Genomic DNA, 21432 nt, shown 5'->3' with positions numbered 1-21432 from the left:
TGCCCAGCAAATGAGACCGCTGGCATTGGTTGGTCTGTCCCACTTGTCTCCGCCAACGGGTACGTGGTAAGAAAGACAGCTGGACAGACATTATCAGACACAATTTAATAATCGGGAATTGGCAAAAAGCTCTTCGCCACCTTGTTATTGTGGGAAACAAACTTATCAGAAGGACAGTATGATAGCGGTTTTCCACAAGGCTCTTACCTGCATTTGTGTTTCGCTGCTGATTGTTTGGAACGGAACTTTCAGCACTAAACTAAGGACAGCGACAGTGGATTGCAAGAGGACATTAGAAACTTGAGAGAACCGACAAACTTGTATGTCGCCTATGGCAGGTCATTCGGTAGGCTATGTCATTGGATGAAGCCTACATGGAATGTAGATCAGATGCCATGGGCTCGTAAATTATTTGGGATGGGCTTCTTTCAGGTTGGCTAATCCCTGCGTCATCGTCCTTAAAAGCCCCCTCACAAAGAGGACGGTGAGATGAGACAAACAAACAATAACCTTGACAGGTTTGGAAACGTAACGTAAAGTTACAACCATTTCATTCTATCAGAGTTCTCCGTCCACTCACCGTAACAAGGGCATTGTTACGCTCTGTAAAGGATGACTGATCCCAAGGAGACCAACAGTGTTAGCGTTCCCTTATTGGTCCAAATTTTAGCTCTTTGAAGAGAAACGTATGTTTGTAATTATTATTTTTCGTCATTGCCCGTAGGCAATTTTATTATTTAGGCTACTATCTATAATGTAGGCTTTCAATCAGTTCTATCATTTGTGGCATAAACTAGGCCCTACTTTGTTTCCTCTCAAAGGGTTTTTCAACAATATCGGGCAATAAAGTGTTACTATTTTCCTAGGCTCTTTTCGAACAAATTTCGGGAAGTGCGTGTTCTGGGCTCTTTTTCACTACATCTCCCATCTAACTACAGTTCGGTGTGATCTAGAGACACTTTGGTAATCCAATGAATCGCAAAACTGCTCCGTTCCCCCCTTAATTTTAGCCAATCATAACAAACGATACTGTCTCACTGGGCTCTTGTTCGGTGTCACGTTCCAAAGTTTCCTTCGTTGATTGGTTAACAGCCGACTTGCTTCGAGGTGACAACCGCCGTTGCTTCTCTACCGAAGGACGAGGGAGGAGGAATCTAATAGAAGCCATTGGTTTATCATAGTGTAGACAATCGAGTTTGATATAGCTTGACAAAAGGAATATTTCAGACCACATATTAATTATATAGAGACTGTCTCTATATCTACAATTTACGAGACCTGTTATTGTGTGGTAGAGTCTCCAATTAGGTGTTGTTGGAAGCAGTTTAGCATTGTTTATATTGTGCTAGGAGCTTGGAGGAGGCCCAATCTGCTGTAATAAGCGGCCGCCTCATACTCGGAGTGTTGTTTTGAGGTCCGGCATTTTCACGCACCAAGTAAGTGGACTAACGTTGGCTAGTATAGTTGACTAACTGTGTGTCACTACTAACTCAATCTGAACCGGCATTCTTGTAATCTTCTAGGATTGAGTCAACATTTTCAGATTGACGCGCAATTTTGGATGTCGACAGTCGTGTTTCGAAGGATTCGATGAGTGTTAGCAAGAAGAGAGCTACTTAGCTAGCTGCTACCTTAGCATAACATTAGCTCTCTCTACAGCTAGCTACAATAATAGTGTCTGAGTGCGTGTTCACAGACGGCTACTGTTCCCGTAGAATATAATCAACGACACAAGATTGGTTATTCTTATCATCAAAGAAAGATCTTTAACGTTATGTACAGCTTGCTCACCAAATCACGTGAACGGAGTAAATTACATTGTTTTGTATGTATTTATTTCTCCCATTCCATCGCAGTTTCTTCAGTGTTAACCGCGAGCTACAGTAGCTAGCCTGCGTAATCCAGAACAGTTACTAGACGAGTTAGCTAACTAGCTAGCTAAGTAGCCTGCTACATTGGGTGTTTAGAAACGCAATTTATTGTGTGTCAGACTATACGGTAGCTAGCTAAGTGTATCACCCATGTGTTTATTCAGCAAAGCATTCACGAAAGTTTAATTCTAATACATTACAGAATGTTGGTGAAAACCAAACGAAGTTTTATGTTTTTTTGTTTACTTCCTATTGAGGTTCCTAGGCTAACATCTCCAGTACAACAGTATGTTTATAAGTGTCACAATTTTATATTGTACGTGGCTAAAAGTTTTTATTGTCATCAATGACTTTAGCTGATCTCCTGTTTTCATTCTGTCCACCAGAGAATATGAAACAGGGGCCACAATGACATCCAGATTTGGTAAAACCTACAGCCGAAAGGGAGGAGAGGGGACTTCCAAGTTTGACGAGGTCCTTTCCAACAAGAGAGCCACACTCAGCACCAAATGGGGTGAGACGACATACAAAGCCAAGGTGAGCTCCAAGCGTTCAGGGGCCTGGACAGAACTGGCTGAGCATCCCAAGAAGGCCAGGGTGTCGGACGATAGCTCAGAGGATCCATTTGGGTTTGACAGCGATGAGGAGTCTAAACCCGTCACCTCCAGAAGCCAGGTTAAGGCCTCCCCTGCCAAGCCTGCTTCTGCAGAACCTCCCCAGGCAGAGAGACCAGGCCTCAGCTTGGAGGCCTCCAGTAGTAGAATCAGCCAGCAGGCCAGTTTGCTAGCATCGGCACCCAGGACGTCCAGCTCGACCAGTGATAGGAACCAGTTGAGGGTGATGGACACAGCCCGGTTCTTCAACACCACAACTTCTGGTATGACTCTTGATTCTTCAAAACCAGTTTTCTAGTGTTCTTGATGTTTTCTAGTGTTCTTGACGTGAGGCCCATATTAATGGATCTTTTGAGTATTATGGTGCAAGGTTTGTTTAACGTAGTCTTTGGTGGATGTTTGCAACTGAATTGTATTTTGAGCCATTGTAGAGTGCAGTGAGTCATAAGTTTATTACTCATTAGTTTATTCAGTTAATCAATCAGTCAGATTTTTGTGTTAGTTGTATTGATTGTAAATTAAATTCATATCAGGTCTGCATTTGTGAGGACATGGGTGACATCAGCCCCAAATACAGACCTATTCTTAGTTGACAATCTGTATTATTGTCTCAAGTGATTCAGTGTGACATTTAGGCTGTTAAAACAGATATAAAGAACATTATTATAATTCATACAAAATCAGTATCTTTATTTCCTCTGTAATTAAACTAGCTCCATTAGCTCTTCATTATCCAACCTCCAGCGCAGGTAGATGATGAGTGGCTGTTACTTCATACCAAACTTCTGGCTTTACTCCACTTTGAATTGATCTACCTGTGTCTGAGATCTGGGAACAGAATGAGGAGGTAGCTCTCGTCCCCGGTCGACCTCCAAGGCCAGGGTCCCAGGAGTGAGTTTGTTCCCCACTCAGCAGTGCTTAATCTGTGCTGGAAGGTCCAAACTGTCAGCCTGACAGGTGGTTCTGGTGGAGTCCGTCCAAAGCTCCCACTAGGAAAATGCAGATGCGTGTGCATTGTCTAATTAGAAACGGGCAGGTTTGACAGGTGCTACATCATTTTAGGGGCCCAAGCTTTGGCCCGGCATGGCTGTCTCTATTGTGGCAGGTGGCGCTTTGCTGGGAATGATATTCTGGTTTGTTTAGCAGATCCAGACTGGCCGTAACTGACTGTCAGAGGCCGAGACTGTTCTGGGTCAGTTTCCTGTGTTGTGAGGTTCCGTCCTTGTTTCCACCAATGATGCCCGTCTCCATTAGAGTCTCCATCCATGCTGAGTGTCCCTGGCGCCTCTAGCTTCAGGTCACTGGCGCTCATTACCGTGCTGGCATTTCTGAAATGTGACTTAAGTCGTTATTTGTTGTCATTTTTGTGAATGCAGAAGAAGACAGTGGTATCCATGTACCGGTTCCAGAACAAGCAAGGATTCTACTTTTCTTGGTTACTTTTAAGCTGTTGCATTATAAATCTGCCCGTTGTCACTGAAGATTGATTCTTATGATGATGGATCCCCTTGTTCCCTCTTTAGGGTCACGTTCTCACTGTTCAAACCAAACTGAAAGTATTTATCCCTGTCACATTTAGCAATCGGCTGCACACAGCACTGTTCCAAACAAACCAAGAGGATCATTTCCAAAACCAATTTGGTTGTCCTCTTAAATGGCTTATGTAATTGTTTCAGTGAATTGTGTGTGACAGAACGATCAATATCGACAGAGTTAAAGGAAACTTTCCAGGCCGGGTTGGGCCCTTCGAGGGATGGTAATACGTTTCGAGCCTCACTAAGGATTCATCAAGCTGAGTCCTCTGGCCTTTGCCTCTGAATCTGACTAATTATTTAAGAGCTGCAGTCGCAACCCAAAGCCATCAGCTCAGTTTAGCTGTGGGGGCAGCTCAGAAATAGAAAAGTGCAGTCAGTCAGACATGGTGTTTCACATGTCTTGGAGCTGCCATTTCTGTCTAGACACACAGGAAGAGGCCTTCTCAGGACCCTTAGCCTCTCTTAACAGGCTGCCTACCATTCTGCCTGAATAATTATCATCCTGACCGTTGCACAAAACCATGCTCGTTATGAGGTTTGTGTTTCCTACGTGTCCTGCTTCCTGCTGATCACACGTTCAAACGTCTCACCTGTTGTTCCCTCAGCTAAGCCCCAGCAGAGCTGGTCCGCTCAGGGCGACACTCCAGAGAAGCAGCACAGCTACTCCTGGTACAGCAACGCCTCTGAGAGCGACAAGAAGCCCTTGGCCCAAACCACCACTCTCAAGACGGAGGCCAAAGAGGCCTACGACTCCTGGGACGCCGTCATCGGCCTCCGCTCCACCTCCCCGACCCCCGAGCCTCCCAGGAACCAGCCCTCCATGGGCTGGGCCTCCTCGGTGAGGTCCGGGTCGGGGCCGGTGGGCTACAGCATAGGCCTGGGCCGGGACCGGACCCTGGGGGCGGGCCGGGAGGAGAAGCCCCCCCCTCCGGAGCTGACCAGTGAGAGTGAGGAAGTGGGCCAGGGGGACTGGGAGGTTCCGAGCGAGCCCTCCGACAACTCCCAGTCTCTCCTCAGAACCTCCAACTGCCGGACCTACCGCCGGCCCAACAAGCAGGGTAAGGACGGCACCAGCACCAGCAGCAGCGTAGCCGCCAAGCCCAGCAGCACAGAGCCGACCAAACCAGCGGGCCGAGGCAGGACGAGAGACTACACGGTCCTGCACCCGTCGTGTGTGTCTGTGTGTAACGTCACCATCCAGGACTCGCTGGACCGCAGCATGGAGGACATGGCCAACGCCACCGTCAACACCACCGCAACCGTCGCCCTGGGAGACCTGGGGGAGGCCGGACGTCTGAGGAAGAAGGCCGATACCGCCCCCGCCGCCAAACCGACCAGGTGGAGACACCACACACGCACACACACACACGCACACACACACACAGGAGGGGTTGAATATTTACAGGATTTTTTGTTTGTTTTCACAACACTGACCTTGGATTTCTTCTCTGTCTCTTTCTCAGGCTCAAACCCACTCAGAGCAAGTCAAAGAAGGACACCAAGCTGGACTTCTTTGGTTTCGAGGAGAAGGAGGTGCCCCTGGAGGAGGGGGAGGAGACCCCTGACACCTCAGAGGGCTCCAAGTACAAGATCAAGTACTTTGGCTTCGACGACATGAGTGACAGTGACAGTGATGAGGAAGACTCCCAGGCCAGGGAGAGGAGGAAGGCCCAGAGGGCTGCTGCTGCCGCCGCCGTCGCTGCCGCCGTCATGGAAACTGAGGTGGAGAGTCCGCCACCGAGTGACAGTCAGGACAGTTGGACCAGAGAGGACCCAGAGCAGAGTGAAGCCCACCTGCTCAGGCCAGGTCAGCCGGCCACACGCAGTCTCACACACACACACACACACACACTCGTTCACTCAAACACACACACACACACACATGTCTGACCCTCTCTGTCGCTCCCTGTAGACGTGCTGGAGTTCCCAGAGGAGCCGTCTCTGGCTGTGCCCGAGGCCTTCAGGAGACCCCAGGGGGGCAGGCCAGCAGAGAAGTCCAAGGAGAGCAGCAGGAAGATCTTCAGTGGTCCCAAGAAGGTGTGTGTGTGTGTGGGGGGGGGATACTCAGGTGTAGACTGACGACCCTTTGGCAGCACACGCTCATACTTTCAAGAGTAGCAGGAACCCGGGCAGTGTCCTACAGGAGCACGCTCAGCCATGGCCCCCGCCCAGCAGCAGGGTTCCTTCTCTAACGACCTGTTGGATCATTGATGGGAGGATGAATGGAGGGCCTACAGTTGAAGATCTCCCCCGCCTCCTCTTTCATTCATCAGAGCCCTGAGCGTCCTCCCTCCGGCCCTCTGGCTGTGGCCCTGCGGTCAGGTCAGGCCGCCACGCAGGATCGATGAGCAGGGCCAGCGCTCACCGTTTCAGCCTGTCATATCAAATCACCTCGGCGAGGAGGCCAGACGCTATGTCATCCAAATACACGCCTTTGGCTTTTATTCTTTTAGTTGGACCCTCGAGTCGCACCGTGATGGCATAGGTCAACACGGCAGCAACAACAACAGCGTGAAGGTGCATTGCACAGAAGTGCTGCTGGTGTTCGTCTGCAGTGCCAGGCTGGCTGCCAAGGTCCCTGTCCTGCACTTCTGTCAGGAAGTTCTTTCGCTGCCTTTGTAATAATGAACTGTGTGCTGCAAGCTAATATAGCGGGAGAGCCAAACTCATTAAAAAACAATAGCCCTTGAAAGTGGCCAGATATTCAGCAGTCGTAAAAATAATTTTCTATTATTACTACAGCTCCAGCGACTGAAGCACCCGTGGCTGAGTGTTCCACACTCATATACACACACACACTCACACACACTCATACACACACGCTCATACAATCACACAAACTTAGGGGCAGAGCTGTTCTGTCTAACTGTAGGGGGGGAGGGGGGGGTTATGGAGTGGGACTACTCCAACACTGTCCTGCAATGCACCGTCCTTCAGTCCCACTCCTCTTCATCTGAACCAATTAGCCCTTTATCTCTCCTTCCTCTTTCCTGTATTCTGTATTGATCCCCTGGGCCAGGGAGCTGCCCCTGTAGCCCTCACCAGGTCTGGAAGCAGAGAGGGCAAGGAATAAGACGTCAGCGTGGGGCTGAATGATGCAGCCCCGGGGTGTCGCTCTTGTCGTTGTGTCTCATGATGGAGCCTCCTGTAGCGCGGGAGGGGGGGGGGAGGGGGGGGGGGGGGAGGGAGCTGCTGAGACTGACGAGGTGCTTGTGTTGTTGCTGTTTGTCTCCCTGCAGTCTCCCACCAAAGCTGTGTACAACGCCAGACACTGGAACAGACCAGAGAGCGAGGAGCTTCCCCCGCCAGCCCTGCCTCCTTCACAGACGGCCCCCGTAAGAAACCTGCCCTCTCTCACAAACACACACACCTGCACACCAATACACACCCACACACACCTATACACACGCACCTTTCTCTCTCTTTTTCTCAAACCTGTCCCGCTCTCTTCTCCACATGATCTTGGGTCTCTCCTCCAGCCAGCACATTAAAACCGGCCCTACACAAAACATTGCATTATATCTCCCGCTTTAAGGTGTAATCCTGTTTGTCCGCTCTGATCCTCTCCATGCCCGTGTGGTTCACCCCACAGGCCTAGTCACATCTGAGGCTGCCTGCTCTGTCATTCAGCAAATGCCATTAGGCCTGTGTTGTGGCATCAGGCAATTGAATGGAATTAATTGGCTCGTTAAAAATGCATTGGCGTTTCCAGCGCTGCGGCATCTTTTAGCGGACGCCGATGATGTTTGTCAGCTTTTACTGCTTGTCATAACTGTGTGCTCGCGTGCGTGTGAGTAGCGAGAGAGGGCCTGTGTGTGATCATGAGTGTGTCTATTCACGTGGGAGTTTGGCGTGCGCGCGTGTGTGTGTGTGTTATGTAAGGAGGCAGGAGGTCTTTGGCTGAGCTTCAGCTCTGTGAATCACCAGCAGTGCTGTGTACTGAGAGCAGGTGGCTGTTCTCTCACTCCCTCTCTCTCTCTCCCTCCCCCCCCCTCTCTCTCTCTCCCCCCCCCCCCCCCCCCCCCCCCCCCCCCCCCCCCCTCTCTCTCTCCTCCCCCTCTCCCTCCCTCCGGTTCTCTCCTCCAGGCCGGTGTTTCAGGTTCCAGTAAAGACACCAACTCCCACAAAGACGACGGGGTGTTCAAGGCCCCGCCCCCTCCCCCCAAGGTCATCAAATCGGTGTCCTTCCCCACAGAGCCCTACCAGGACATTGTCACCGCACTGAAATGTAGAAAAGAGCACAAGGAGGTGAGCTCCCAAATCCTCATCAGCCACGTCCAACCAATCCCTTTCCCACCTAGTTAGTGATTCCCATTGGATATTGAACCAAGTCTTTGTTCAAATAGTCCTGGGTATTCCATGCAAGACAGCCCAGTGTGATACTGTAGATATGAGTTCCATGACAGATGGTGTTGTTCACCTGTGTGGTGGTTAGGAGCTATTATGAAGTCGTCTGTGCTGCGTCTTGCATACCAAGCAGCAGTGTGTGGCCTGCCAGCTGAAATCAAACAGCCCACATGCACTTTCTTTAGCTTTAGTGTTAGACATGTGAGCGCTTGACTCCCTACAAACACCCTTAATGTCTCATCCATTAGCTTGAGAATAGCGGTACCCGTACGCTAGCCAGGCTAGCTCATATCCATACCGATGCCTGATGCCAAGCTGCCTACTCTCATACACCCACACCAGGGAAGAGTGTAGCCCGCTAGCAGTTGAGAGATGATGTAAGTGGGAGGTGTTATGCAAGTAGAACAGAGGGAGAACACTGGGATGGCTTCATCTCATTGAACAATTGTGTAACTGAAACCCAGTTACACAAGTAAATAGACCATGTTTGTCAACAAGTTTCTGGTTTGAATGCCTCGGGCAGGCCGAGGGGATCCGCATGTCATATCACCTGTCCCTGCCTCTCCTTCCTGCAGCACTCCAATGTGCTGCAGTGTCATGAACTTCATCCAGTTGTTGTGTGTGGAGGAGCCAGTGTGTGGCTGAGGCTCATGTGCTGTGCTTCTCTGCAGCTGTACACGGTAGTCCAGCATGTCAAGCACTTCAACGACGTGGTGGAGTTTGGAGAGAACCAGGAGTTCACTGACGACTTTGAGTACCTGGCCACAGGACTGAAGACTGGTCAGCCCCTCAACACACGCTGCCTTAGGTAAGACTAACACACACACACCAGTCTCTCAACACACACTGCCTTAGGTAAGACTAACATGCAGCCAGGCAGTAGATGAACCTGTTGAGTGTGTGGTGTCCTGCAGTGTCATCAGCCTGGCCACCAGGTGTGCCATGCCCAGCTTCAGAATGCACCTACGGGCGGCGGGCAAGGTGGCTCAAGTCTTTAAAACCCTCAACGACGCCCCCCAGCACCCGGTAAGGAACTGCAGCCCCCCCCCCCCCACAGGCTGGCCTCCTCTCCCCCCACCCTCTTTCTAGCTCCGCCCTTCTCATATCTCCTTCCCTCCCTCCAGAACCTGTCCCTGTGCACAGCCTCCCTCATGTACATCCTGAGCCGGGACCGTCTGAACATGGACCTGGACCGGGCCAGCCTGGACCTGATGCTGCGCCTGCTGGAGCTGGAGCAAGGCCACTCGGGCTCCGACGCCCAGCTCAGCGCCAAGGAGATGGCCAAGGTCAAGGAGAAGATCCGCAAGCTGTGCGAGACGGTCCACAACAAGCACCTGGACCTGGAGAACATCACGGTGGGTTGGGCCGGGCGCAGCTCCTGCCCTGCCCTGGTGCTTGTGTTGCCCGCAGGCGTGCTCCTCTTGGAGCTCTGTGGGCCAGGCCTGGGGTTGGCCTGGCTGGGGAGCCTCCCCAGTAATGAGCCGTCATCTCCGGGTTTGTCTCTCTCCCCCTTCCCCCTCTCTCTGTCTCTGCTGGAGGGGTAGTATGGAGCACTCTGACAGACTAATACAAACTCCTGTAAACACTGGGCCATCTACAGGCAATCCACAGCATCTTTTTCCCCCAATCCATGAAATGTGACCAAGACATGACTTTGAATGCTGTCTAATATCTACTGAAGTTATGCAAGGGTCTGATGAGCAAGTCGACAGTCTCCTCTCTCTTGCTCTGCCCTTCTTCTGGCAGAAGGGAGTTTCAGACGTGTTTGTGTGCGGCGGGCTGGATCAGATCAGACGCCCACTAACCCGCTCGTCACGGGGCGTCCTCTTCATCCATGAAAGCAGGATGTCTGCGGCAGCGTCAGTAGCTAGCATCGCTTCCCCTCATGTGGAACGCTGAATTAATCATGAAAAAGACTCCCAACTCAAAGTGGGGATAAATCCAGCTACTATCGGACTTTATGAGTTGTTTTATCGACCCCTTTGACATGGTTTATTCATTCCTATTATAGTGTTGATGGTGATGTGAATGCTCTCATCGGGCGCTCTTTATCTTCAGCTTTTTTTCTTCAACCTCCCCGTCTCACCCCTCCGTCCCCCTCCCCTCCCTGCAGACGGGGCATCTAGCCATGGAGACCCTGCTGTCCCTTACCTCCAAGAGGGCGGGAGACTGGTTCAAGGAGGAGCTGAGGCTTCTGGGAGGTCTGGACCACATAGTAGATCAAGGTAGGCCCTCACCACAGACCTGATCTCTGAACCAACAAGATGGGTTAGGCCAAGGCCCTCCATACAGTTTATGCCAATCCATTCATATCAGATCAGTGATTTTTTATATTTTTTAAGGAGTAGACATTTACATTTAGTCATTTGCAGACGCTCTTATCCAGAGTGACTTGCAGTAAGTACAGGGACATACCCCCTAGACGACTTATAGCTCCACCTGATAGGCTGGGCAACAGTGATGCCCGGCCCCTATTTGCGATGTGAAGCATCCATGAGGACCAGACTAGAGAGTCTGTGTGATGTAACTTTCTCTGCTCCCCTGCCCGCTCAGTGAAAGAGTGCGTGGGGAACCTCAGCCAGGAAGATGACAAGGAGAAGCTGGTGGCCTCGCTCTGGGGGGCCGAGAGATGTCTGCGAGTGTTGGAGAGTGTAAGTCTCTCTCTCACACACACACACACACACACACACACACACACACACACACACACACACACACACACTCTTCTGATGGACAAAAAAAGTGTGTCCACAGAACCAGAGGACCAGAACATCTTGTTTCAGTGGTCAGGGACACGGTGACAGTGCAGAGATTTGTAAATCACATTGGCAACCGAGTGGCTGAAAATAACCAGAAATCATTCAGCGTTTGTTGGTGTTCCTCACCTGCTGTCCCAGAGCTCATCTCCAGAGTGCCAGTGGAACTGGGAGCTATTGATCTGCCCAGCGGTGCTAGATCCTGTGGTTAAGGGCTTAGCTCCACAGGAGCTCCCACTGACACACTGAGGATACGAGGGGGCCAGCCTTACTGCTAAGCCTCTACTTATTGATCTGGCCACACAAACAGACTAGAGCAGAGTTATTTTCTCTCGCTCTCTCTCTGTTTCTCGCTCTCTCTCTGTTTCTCGCTGTTTCTCTCGCTCTCTCTCTAGCTCTCTCTTTCTCTCTCTGCAGTTATATGAAGAATGTTGATGTGAGATTAAGTTGAAATTGTATTTCTCCTTTACTTGTGTCTGTTTTCATTATCTTTTTACATCTCTTTTTTTTGCATTCCTTCCCCGTCTCCTAGGTTACTGTACATAACCCAGAGAACCAAGGCTACCTGATCGCATACAAAGACTCATCCCTCATCGTGTCCTCAGCAAAGTGAGCATGCGTGGACACACACACACACGCACACAGCTGTGTGCGCAGCGCGTGGGAAACGTCCATCTTTATTTGCCGCTGTTTTGTCTTACATTTCCCTGTTGTGGCATGAGGTCAGTCGCTCCTCTGCCCCCGCCCGCCCCCCTGCCCCAGCTCTGCTCCGTTTTACAGACTCAGCCTGGCCCTGACCCTGGAGCAGACTTGGAACACGTCCACCTTCCCTCCCACACCCTCACCCCTCTCCACCACAGCCTCTGTCCCCTCTCCTAGTCTGGAAGTGAATTAGCAGGTCCCAGACAGGGTGCAGCCAGGGTCATGGTCTGAACCTCATCCCCCGTGACCCGGCCCGGGACAGCTAGCCGGGGGGCCTGGGGAGGGAGGAGAAGAGAGGGAGGGCATGCTGGCTGGGAGGGGGGGCGAAGGCTGCAGGCAGAGGAGAGAGGAGGGGGCAGCAGGAAGACCCGTGTCAACAAAGAGCCAGTCACACGCGCGGCTCACTAGCAGCATTCAGCTGGACGGCTCGGCTAATTACATTAGCCTGGAATCAGAGAGGGGCTAGCGGGGCCACAAGTCAGTCATCCAGACCTCCAGACCCCCTATCATTAGGACCCCCCCCCCCCCACCCCCACACACACACTCCCTCTCTTCTTTTGCGCTATTCTCTCCCTCCTGTCTAATGAGTGAATTGTGCCACCGCACCATGGCTGATAATGGATGACCTCCCATTAGCGTTAATCACATTATGATATTTAGCATGTAGCTGCTTGGATACTGTGTGTGTGGCTCGGCTAGGCCAACCTTTAGACATGACTGCACAGCCACGAAGCCCCTCTCTGAGCCCAGCTGCCGAGGGGTGCTGGAGTAAGAATGAATAGATTAAAGTCCGTCCGTTGGTCCCGCTCTCACTCCTCTGACCCCGCCCCACACACACACACACACACACACCCCCCCAGGCCGGGTGTATGACCCTGTGTCCTCCCCTGTGCCCCCTTCCCGCAGGGCCCTGCGTCACTGTGAGGAGATGATCCAGAGGTACAGCCGCCAGGTGGCCGTGCCCGGCCCCGCCCTGCCCCACGCCAGCCACAGCAACGTGGGCAAGGCCGTGGAGGACTGCATGAGGGCCATCATCGGCCTGCTGCTCAACCTCACCCACGACAACGGTGAGAGACTCACACACACACCCACACAGCTGAACGTAACCCCTGTATGTCCTCTATCCGGGGTTTGTGTGCCTGTTCCCATGCAGGTGTGTGTGAGGGAAGTTAGCAGAAGTATCTTCTAACCTGTGTGTGTGTTTGTGTTTGTAGAGTGGGGAAGCACTAAAACAGGCGAGCAGGAGGACTTCTTGGTCACAGCTCTGAACTGTGTGCTGCGGGCTCCCCAGTACCTGGCTCAGGAGCAGCGCTTCGACATCAGAGTCCTGGTGAGTCTCTCACACACAGTATAGATTAAACACACACCCCCCATTTCCCCCGAGCCTTTCAAAGCGTCTCGATCTGTGTATTCCACCTCCCTGATGGTGTGTCTGTTTGGGTGTCCTTCCAGGGCCTGGGCCTGCTTATCAACCTGGTGGAGTACAGTGCGAGAAACCGCTACTGCCTGGTGGAGATGGAGATGGAGGGGGGGGCTCCCTGGGAGAGCGTCCTGGCCCCCACCCAGGAGGAGCTGAATACGGGCTCGCTCAGCGCCATCGCTGCCCTGGTCCAGGTGGGGGCGGTGGATCTGTGTTATTGTGTGTCCGTGTGCATGTGTGTGTGTTCAGGCCTGCTATAAAGTGCGTGTCCCCCCCTCGCCCCTCCCCTCCAGCTGTTCCTGCAGCGCGAGCGCGCCGCCGTCATGGCCGAGGCGGAGACGGACGACTTCATCAACGACGCGCCCAAGCCGGCGCTGGACCAGAGCGGAGAGTGGCAGGAGACGGGCGGGGAAATCCAGTGGGTGGCGGCCGAGAACCACTCTGAGATCGAAGCTGCCAAGGACAAGAAGAAGGAGGAGGAGGACGAGGAGCTGGACCTCAACAAAGGTATAGGGGAGGAACACACACACAGTTTGATGTCATATACTTGACATGTTACAATAATAAACACTTTGAATGATAGTTATTTGCTGGCCAGGTTCCACTGACATATAATTGTCTCTTTTGTATGCCACTCTCCCACTCTCTCTCTTCCATCTGTCTCTCTTGTTCTCCTCAGCCCTGCAGCATGCTGGCAAGCACATGGAGGACAGCATCGTGGCCTCCTACACTGCCCTGCTACTGGGCTGTCTCTGCCAGGGGAGTCCGGTAAGAACACACACACACACACGAAGCAGTGTCGCGTGGATTTGTCGTGCTTGTCAGTGTGCGTCACTGCTGGATTTGGACCGGCGTGAGCGTTGTAGGTTTGGGTGTGTCAGTGCTGCCACTGTCCCTGACCCGGTCTCTCCTCTCCTCCAGACTAATGTGACTACTGTTAGAGAGAACCTGCCAAAAGGAGACTTCTCCATCATGACGGAGATGCTCAAGAAGTTCCTCAATTTCATGAACCTGACGGTACGTTTCCATTGGAGGTTTTGAAGGCCTGGTTTCCTCGGCACCATATGAGTGTATGGAGGCCAATGAGGGTCATGCCTCTCGGGTTGTCCTGTAGCTGGGCATCTCAATAGGGACCTTGTGTGACGAAAGTGTGTGTGGTCACTAACCTCTGCTCTTTCTCTCTCTCTCTCTCTCTCTCTCTCTCTCTCTCTCTCTCTCCAGTGTGACGTAGGTACAGCAGGACAGAAGTCCATCTCGCGGGTCATTGACTATTTGGAGAACTGCTAAAAAAGCATGTCTGTCCTACCCCCTTTCTCTCTCACACACACACACTGGTCAAACTGGGGCTGACCACACACACACACTGGTCAAACTGGGGCTGACCACACACACACACACACTGGTCAAACTGGGGCTGACCACACACACACACACACTGGTCAAACTGGGGCTGACCACACACACACACACACTGGTCAAACTGGGGCTGACCACACACACACACACACACACTGGTCAAACTGGGGCTGACCACACACACACACACACAGACAGAAATCCCACTTCCAGATCTTCATCTTCATCACTTGGGAGTGGCAGGGCCTGTGTCCTCCTTCCTGCAGCCTTGTGTCAGCCCTGTAGCCGCCCCTCCCCAAGCAGCCCCTCTGTCCCAGAGGACACCCAGGCCCTCCACCCAGGCCCTGCACCCAGGCCCTCCACCCAGGCCCTGCACCCAGGCCCTCCACCCAGGCCCTCCATCCAGGCCCTCCACCCAGGCCCTGCACCCAGGCCCTCCACCCAGGCCCTCCACCCAGGCCCTCCACCCAGGCCCTCCACCCAGGCCCTCCACCCAGGCCCTCCACCCAGGCTCCATGGCTGTCCGCTCCTCTCCGTTCCCTTAGGACACGTTATATCATTGATGATTTGAAAGACACAATTTCTCTTTTTTAAATTGCTGATTTTTTTTGTTTTGTTTATTTGTGTGTGTGTGTGAACCAATTTTGTGTAGAAGATGTTCCAGTTGTGCTCTTCTTCAGGTTGTACATATAAAATGCCCAAACCAGTATTTTGTTTTCTTTCTCTCTTTGCTTTAATGACGTTTCTGTTTTTGAAGCAGTTCTCTCTTTAAAGGGATATGTTACTTATTTTTCTGTAACTCTCTGGTCTCACTACTATGGCTTTGACAGTTCAGTTGAATGTATGTTACAGTTGCCAAGTGGTGAGAACTCCCATGGCCTCCACCAAACTATGTTTGGAGGGGGATTGGCCTGTGGGTCGTTTTCGTCTGAGTGAACTGTGTCTTTTAAGTTCTGGACATCATTATATCCCTTATCCCACCCCAGATCTGAAGAGCATCATTCACTGACCCAAACAAAAGTTTTATATTAATCCTTAACCAGTGCACGGTCCCGGTTCTCTTTGAAATGTCTCCTTGAATCCCCCCCTCAAAGCCACAGTACTCTGAAGCTAACTTTACAGCTTTGATGTGTATTTGCTTTGTTTGCCTATGTTCTCAAACCCCGCTGTGGTTGTTAAGTGTCAGGGGTTGAGGACCACACAATAGAAAGAAGACAAACTGAGCATCACAAAATGAAGTGTTCCAGAGTCAGTCACTCAAACGTAATCTGAAATACTTTTACTTCAAGCCTTGACCCGATGAACCTCGCTGTACAGAATTGGAAATATTTAATTATTTAATTTCCTACCACAAAACATGCGTTCATTCAGCCTGGGTTTGTACAGATGAATTGTGCATTGTCTGGTTGTCCTTGTCCAGCCTCTGAACAGACCTCGCAGCACCCGGTCTCCCTGAGAGACTCAGCCTGTCTCCCCCTCCTTCGCTCTGTCCACACACACTCACCAGTTGCAGTTCAGTCGCTGCTGTTTTTTTTTTTCTTTTGTAAAACCTGACTGAACACTTTCTAAAGTTTACAAGAGCTTTATTCAACTTGTTCACAAAAATCTGGAAAAATGAATGGAACAATGTAAATAGTACTTGTAAATTTAGCCTATTGGAAATTAGAACGGTAGACTACTTTTCTGAATCCAATTCTATTTTTATTTTATACAGCATTTCTCAGTTGTGTTGTTTCAGAGTCAGATGAAAACGTATACAAAGCCAACTGCAGGAACTTGACCTTTGTACCAGTTTCAAGAATAATGTCTTTGGTTACCTGTACTGTACATAATTTTAACTCAAAATAAAATTGCTACTTTCAGTACCTTTTTTTTCCTCTTAATTTGCTTTATTTTGATTTCAGCCTTAATGCCAAAATAATAACTTGTGTAAACATCTTTTGAATGACCATTAATAGTACAAAAAGTAAAGAAAATACTAGCTAAGTCATCAGACCCACTCAGGTCTACATACTGTAGATAAAATAGAAGATAAAACTAAAAATAGGTGCTGATAACTTTTCTTTTTTACTTTGCCCCATTCGTCCTCTCCCAGAAGTTCATAAAACCTCTGAAGTCGCCTTTCTCGTCATCACAATGCGTGCGAGTCGAGCATCGATTGTCTTTGTCAATACCTAGCTGACCATTTGAGTCCGGGTCAGGTAGGTCGTTGTTCGAGCCCTGCTCTGTAGAGTTCACCTGGGAGGGCTCTCGTGGGCTTGTGTTCACCTGGTCCGGCCTGATCTGGTCCTGATCGGTGCTGAGTTCCGTAACACTGGCATTGTCCTGTAACAACTCGCTGAGAGTGGATATGTAGATCTGCGCCATCTGAAGTGTCTCTGACTTTGATAGCTTTTTGTCGCTCTCCAGGTTGGGTATGACGCTCCGTAGGCGGTCGAAGGCAACGTTCAAACCCAGCATCCTCCTCCTCTCCCGGGCGTTGGCTGCCATGCGGCGACGCCTCTGCGCTCTTTCTATGGCGCTCTGGTCCGGTTCGATATACCGGAGTCCTGGTCCTAACCGGAGTTCCACGATTGCGCACGGGTCACACTCGCTCCTGCGTTCCGCTGTCTTGTCCTCTACCCAACTACTTGGAGCGAGTGTCTGAAAATTTGACTCATGCGCAAGGTCCAAGTGATGCGCACTCAAGACAACTTTCACACCAGTATTGTCTACATCTCTGGAATTGTAAGACGCACAACTTCTACGTCGTGGCATTATCTTGGGCATAAAACGAACAGCTCAGATACTACAACTAAACGTTCAAGACCCCGGCCCACTTGTCATTAAAAAGTTTGTTACGTGAGGGCAGAATTTATTGACAAGCGACCGAGGCTTTAGGCTTGAGAGGACGCATGGGGGGCGTGGCTAGGGTCGTGTGCGCCTGATGAATAGCGCTAAGTCTCTTTGATAAAGACCGCAGGGAGTCCATTTACCAAGTTCATCAAAAGTGGATTAGGTCCGTGCCAGTGATCACCGGGCGCATGGTCTTGGCTCAGGAGAATACTGCGATGCCACTTTTGAGCTACTTAGACATTCATTAGCGATTCTTTAGATAAAGAAGAAACAGGCTTTAAACAGATAATCTCATTGTCAGCCACAAAAAAGGACACAATATGGATACATTATTATTGTGCCGAAAATACAGGCATTATTTAACCAAGTCAACCAACCAGTAATAGTCTTATTATGATTTCCATTCACCTATAGGCTATACATACATGCCATTCATTAGGCCTACACATTTAAATGAGCTTTTAGTTAAACTTAGACAGCCGGATACGTTTTGTGTGGAATGTAGGACTACAGGCTGTTGGCTAAAAATAAAATAAATGAACGCATCCAAATATATTTTTCGACAGTTACAGACAAAATCCTCAGCGGTGATCTAATCCAATTTAACAGTGTCAACTAAAACTATTCGGGTTTCAGTTCTCTCTGCATGTTGGAACCACAGCAACCCACGCATGGGGTTTAAAAACAACACAGCATGCTCACACAAATAAGTAAATCAATGAATAAAACTAACCACACAGAGGACTGGTCCCTAGGAAGCCAGCAGCAGCAACACCTGGTGAGGTGGTCCCTGGCCTGACAGTTGCTGGCACGCTCCGCTTATTAAACCTAATGAAGCGTCTCATTGAGGCGAGGACGCGGGCTCGTGATCAAACCCAGCGCCGCGCGCCGGATGGTTGGAGCAGAGGGACCCCCGCGCAGAGGGTAAATTGGGGTGCATGCATGCCTGTCAGAGCAAAACAAGAAGAAATGCTACCATCATTCGCTGACAGGATTAGAGCTGGAGGGCAGCACGGGCAATACTTTTTCTTCTTTTCAGTGTTTGCCATCAACAACAAAGGGATGCACCGTCCAAACCGGACGGATGAGCCAAAAGTGCAGGATTGAAGCGCACACTTGTCAACATTCATTAACTTCTGTGAAACATGGAACAAAAGGAAAGCGATATAACACGGCTTGATTAAAAAGTAATTCAGCAACACACTTTGTTAAAATGGTGACATCGATCTCAGACTAATTTAATCTAGACAACCCAAGTATTTGATAGCTACTTTTGGTCCCCCTGCCGGACCATTCAAATATGAACATTAAAATGCCCATGGTTCCCGCCTTAATAACTTTGCCGTCCAATCACCGATTTTATTTCTGAAAACTGCCAGATACTCATGACAACTTAAGCTCAAAGCACATATCATTGGTTAAGGGGTTACTGGGAGGGGGAAATACATTTATCGTCAGCAACGGCAGTCATTGTTTTCCGAGGCGGAGCCAGAGCGGAGACCATGGGAGATTGCCTACAGTGTTAGATTTACAGCTTCGAATTGAAATCGGAGAAGATATTATGAGTAAAGACAAGTTCCTTAATATGTGTTGTCAATATTGTCAATTAAAAGTCTCAACTTTTTACTTCCGAAGAATTTGTTTGTGGGAGTGACGCGAGTTTTTTTAAGGAAAGAATGACGTGTCCGGCTTGGCCGTTTGTGACAGGCAGCTATGGCAGTAGTAGCACTGTTTAGCTTCGATTTGAGCAGATTTATAAAAAAACTTGGAAAAACAACATTAACTAGCTAGATTATCTACACTGTAAGCTAAATGTACATGCCTTGTTTGGCCAATTTGGTCAATTGTGGAAGAAACTCGAACATTTTTTAGTTATCGAGAGGAGCATCCAGCCATAGCGCTAGCTACTTTTGGGACAGGATAATTCCGGTTTCCCCTATGTCTTCACAAGTCACTAGAATGGTCATAACTTTTAATCAAAATATGGTATTTCTAATCTGTCTTCTGTTCTACATTGCCCACAGACTTGTGGATATTCCACCTATTCAAAGTATTTCTCCATCTTGTAATTAAAGTGGTTAAAAATTCAGTTGTCTGATGCGGTATGGTGGACGGAGAAGTATTTGTAAAAAATGGCTGCCTGAAACCACTTTGACAAAATATGATTTGCCTCAAGTGATCATATATTTATTGACATGATAAAAATCCCCTAGTTCTCCTCTTCAAGATGGTATAAACAGTTAAGGTGTATGATTTAATATGAAAATTCATAAAATATTAATATGAATATCATATTTCAACAGCTTATGGAATGTTCGGAATGTTGGCTCAGGCAATAAAGGGTTAAATAACCGTAGAGTAGTCAATGCTGCAGTCTGACAACAATGATAAGCTTGACATTGTGTGTCAAACTGTTAAAGTCTGAAGAAAAAACTGCTTTAAAACTTGGACAGATACAGTATGTCCAAAATGGTTTAAAACTTTGATGAAATACTTTTCTATGCATGTAGTACTTTGACCAAATCAGAAAAGGATATCACTTAATCTTTATGATTCAAACATACTATTCATGCTCTCATGCACAGATACAATTATGACCAATTTCTCCTGCCAGGACACTGAAATAGGTTAGCTGCACTTTCCAGCACATTTATATGAAAACAGTTGAAGTGTCTACAGTAAAACTGTGCTAAAGAGGTAACATTTACTATCCTGTACTGAACATAATTGGACAATTTCTTGATCTTTTCCAGAACATTTTATTTCATCTGGAATGCTTATGTGCAGTGTTCATGGGCTGTTTAAAAATATGATCCTAAAGTAATTAAAGTCAATCATTGAATGCACTGTCGTTTACTAAAAGTATAGTGAGTTTGTGTGTGTGCTAGTCCGATATGTCCAGGTGGTGTCCCTCTGGCCCAACAAGCTGCACTCTGGCCCCATTCAGCATTTGGGCCCCTTATTGATCAAAGTAGCTCACGGACACTTTGATGTGTTTGATCAGTGGTCAGTCAAGACAGAGAGGAAGAGAGGACGTCCAGCTTGGACCATTGGCGTTGGGAGGTTTGGTCGTCCTCCTCCTCTTACACCACCCCCTCTTCCCCCCCCCCCCTGCCCCTCCTCCCCGTCACACTCATTTGGTCAATTTTGGTCTCCCATGTTCTACCAAGACAATCCTTTTCAGGTACCTCCCCTACTACCCTCCCTGAAGAACCCCACCACCAACATCAAGCCCTGTCACTCCCTTCTCACCCCCACCCCATACTCCCGCTCTTGTTAGTTCTCTTTCACATCGGAAGACCTTCCTGCACCCCTCATTGTGCTTTGGCCCCTATTGGCCCAATTACCAGGCATTGATTAGGCTAGCAAACCAGACGTGAGCAGCTAGGGACAGCCAGGCGTGTTGCTGTGCTTATGGAAGCCTCCCCTACGGGCTCCTCTGGGCCCATGTCACCACACACACACACACACAAACACACTCACAAACACACTCACAAACACACTCACAAACCGGTGCATATTTGAGTGTGTACTTGTTTGCGTGTGTAATAAGAGAGATTAAAAACATATGATATTGATTTTGTATGTTGTTGGGGCAGATTTTTGTTTTGTGTGTGTGTACCACAGTGTGTCTACAGTTGTCCATAAACTACCTAAAATGGTACACAACTGCCTGATATTCTGCTACTTGCTGCCTTGAATTCCTAATTGATCTTCTGAACAATGATCAGTATAGACCTGCTTGTTCCCTCTGGCTAATACACACACACACTCACACACACACGCGCATAGATTCCCCACAATGGGAAAAGATAATTGCTTTCTATTGATGGAGCCACAAGTCCTTTGGGAATAAAGCAGGAAGCCAGGTTGTTGGACGCTGTTATTTTAACAATTGCTGTCCCCAAAAATCCCACCCCAGTATCGGTGACCATCCGCCTTGGGGAATTGATGGTGAGGATGAGTGTTTGTGTGTGTGTGAAGAGTAAAGACAGT

The 21432-nt window shown here is 49.4% G+C and overlaps 2 protein-coding genes across 2 annotated transcripts; one reads left to right on the top strand and one right to left on the bottom strand.

The window, feature by feature from the left end:
• Positions 1-1118: 1118 nt before the first annotated feature.
• On the top strand, positions 1119-14625 carry waplb (WAPL cohesin release factor b). The gene is made up of 20 exons (XM_047032433.1): positions 1119-1436; positions 2258-2748; positions 4626-5358; positions 5484-5827; positions 5933-6057; positions 7260-7355; positions 8107-8268; positions 9039-9175; positions 9282-9393; positions 9492-9722; positions 10481-10592; positions 10921-11018; positions 11656-11732; positions 12732-12892; positions 13040-13155; positions 13278-13439; positions 13539-13752; positions 13925-14013; positions 14167-14262; positions 14467-14625. Exons 2-20 carry the CDS (start codon positions 2280-2282, stop codon positions 14530-14532), a joined length of 3600 nt encoding a protein of 1199 aa, XP_046888389.1. The 5' UTR covers positions 1119-1436; positions 2258-2279; the 3' UTR covers positions 14533-14625.
• A 2043-nt stretch (positions 14626-16668) lies between these two features.
• atoh1c (atonal bHLH transcription factor 1c) lies at positions 16669-17422 on the bottom strand. Its single transcript, XM_047032698.1, has one exon. It carries the CDS (start codon positions 17368-17370, stop codon positions 16669-16671), a length of 702 nt encoding a protein of 233 aa, XP_046888654.1. The 5' UTR covers positions 17371-17422.
• Between the last annotated feature and the right edge of the window lie 4010 nt (positions 17423-21432).

Source organism: Hypomesus transpacificus, chromosome 13 (assembly GCF_021917145.1).
Source record: "Hypomesus transpacificus isolate Combined female chromosome 13, fHypTra1, whole genome shotgun sequence".
NCBI lineage: Eukaryota > Metazoa > Chordata > Actinopteri > Osmeriformes > Osmeridae > Hypomesus > Hypomesus transpacificus.
Note: the sequence above shows the minus strand (reverse complement) of the source record. Positions and strands in the feature narration are given on the sequence as shown.

Coding starts and splice junctions, on each gene's coding strand:
- waplb (XM_047032433.1), top strand. CDS start 2,280: ATGACATCCAGATTTGGTAAAACCTACAGCCGAAAGGGAGGAGAGGGG. Junction 9,394..9,491: donor ACGACGCCCCCCAGCACCCG/GTAAGGAACTGC, acceptor CCCTCCCTCCAG/AACCTGTCCCTGTGCACAGC. Junction 11,733..12,731: donor CTCATCGTGTCCTCAGCAAA/GTGAGCATGCGT, acceptor CCCTTCCCGCAG/GGCCCTGCGTCACTGTGAGG.
- atoh1c (XM_047032698.1), bottom strand. CDS start 17,370: ATGCCCAAGATAATGCCACGACGTAGAAGTTGTGCGTCTTACAATTCC.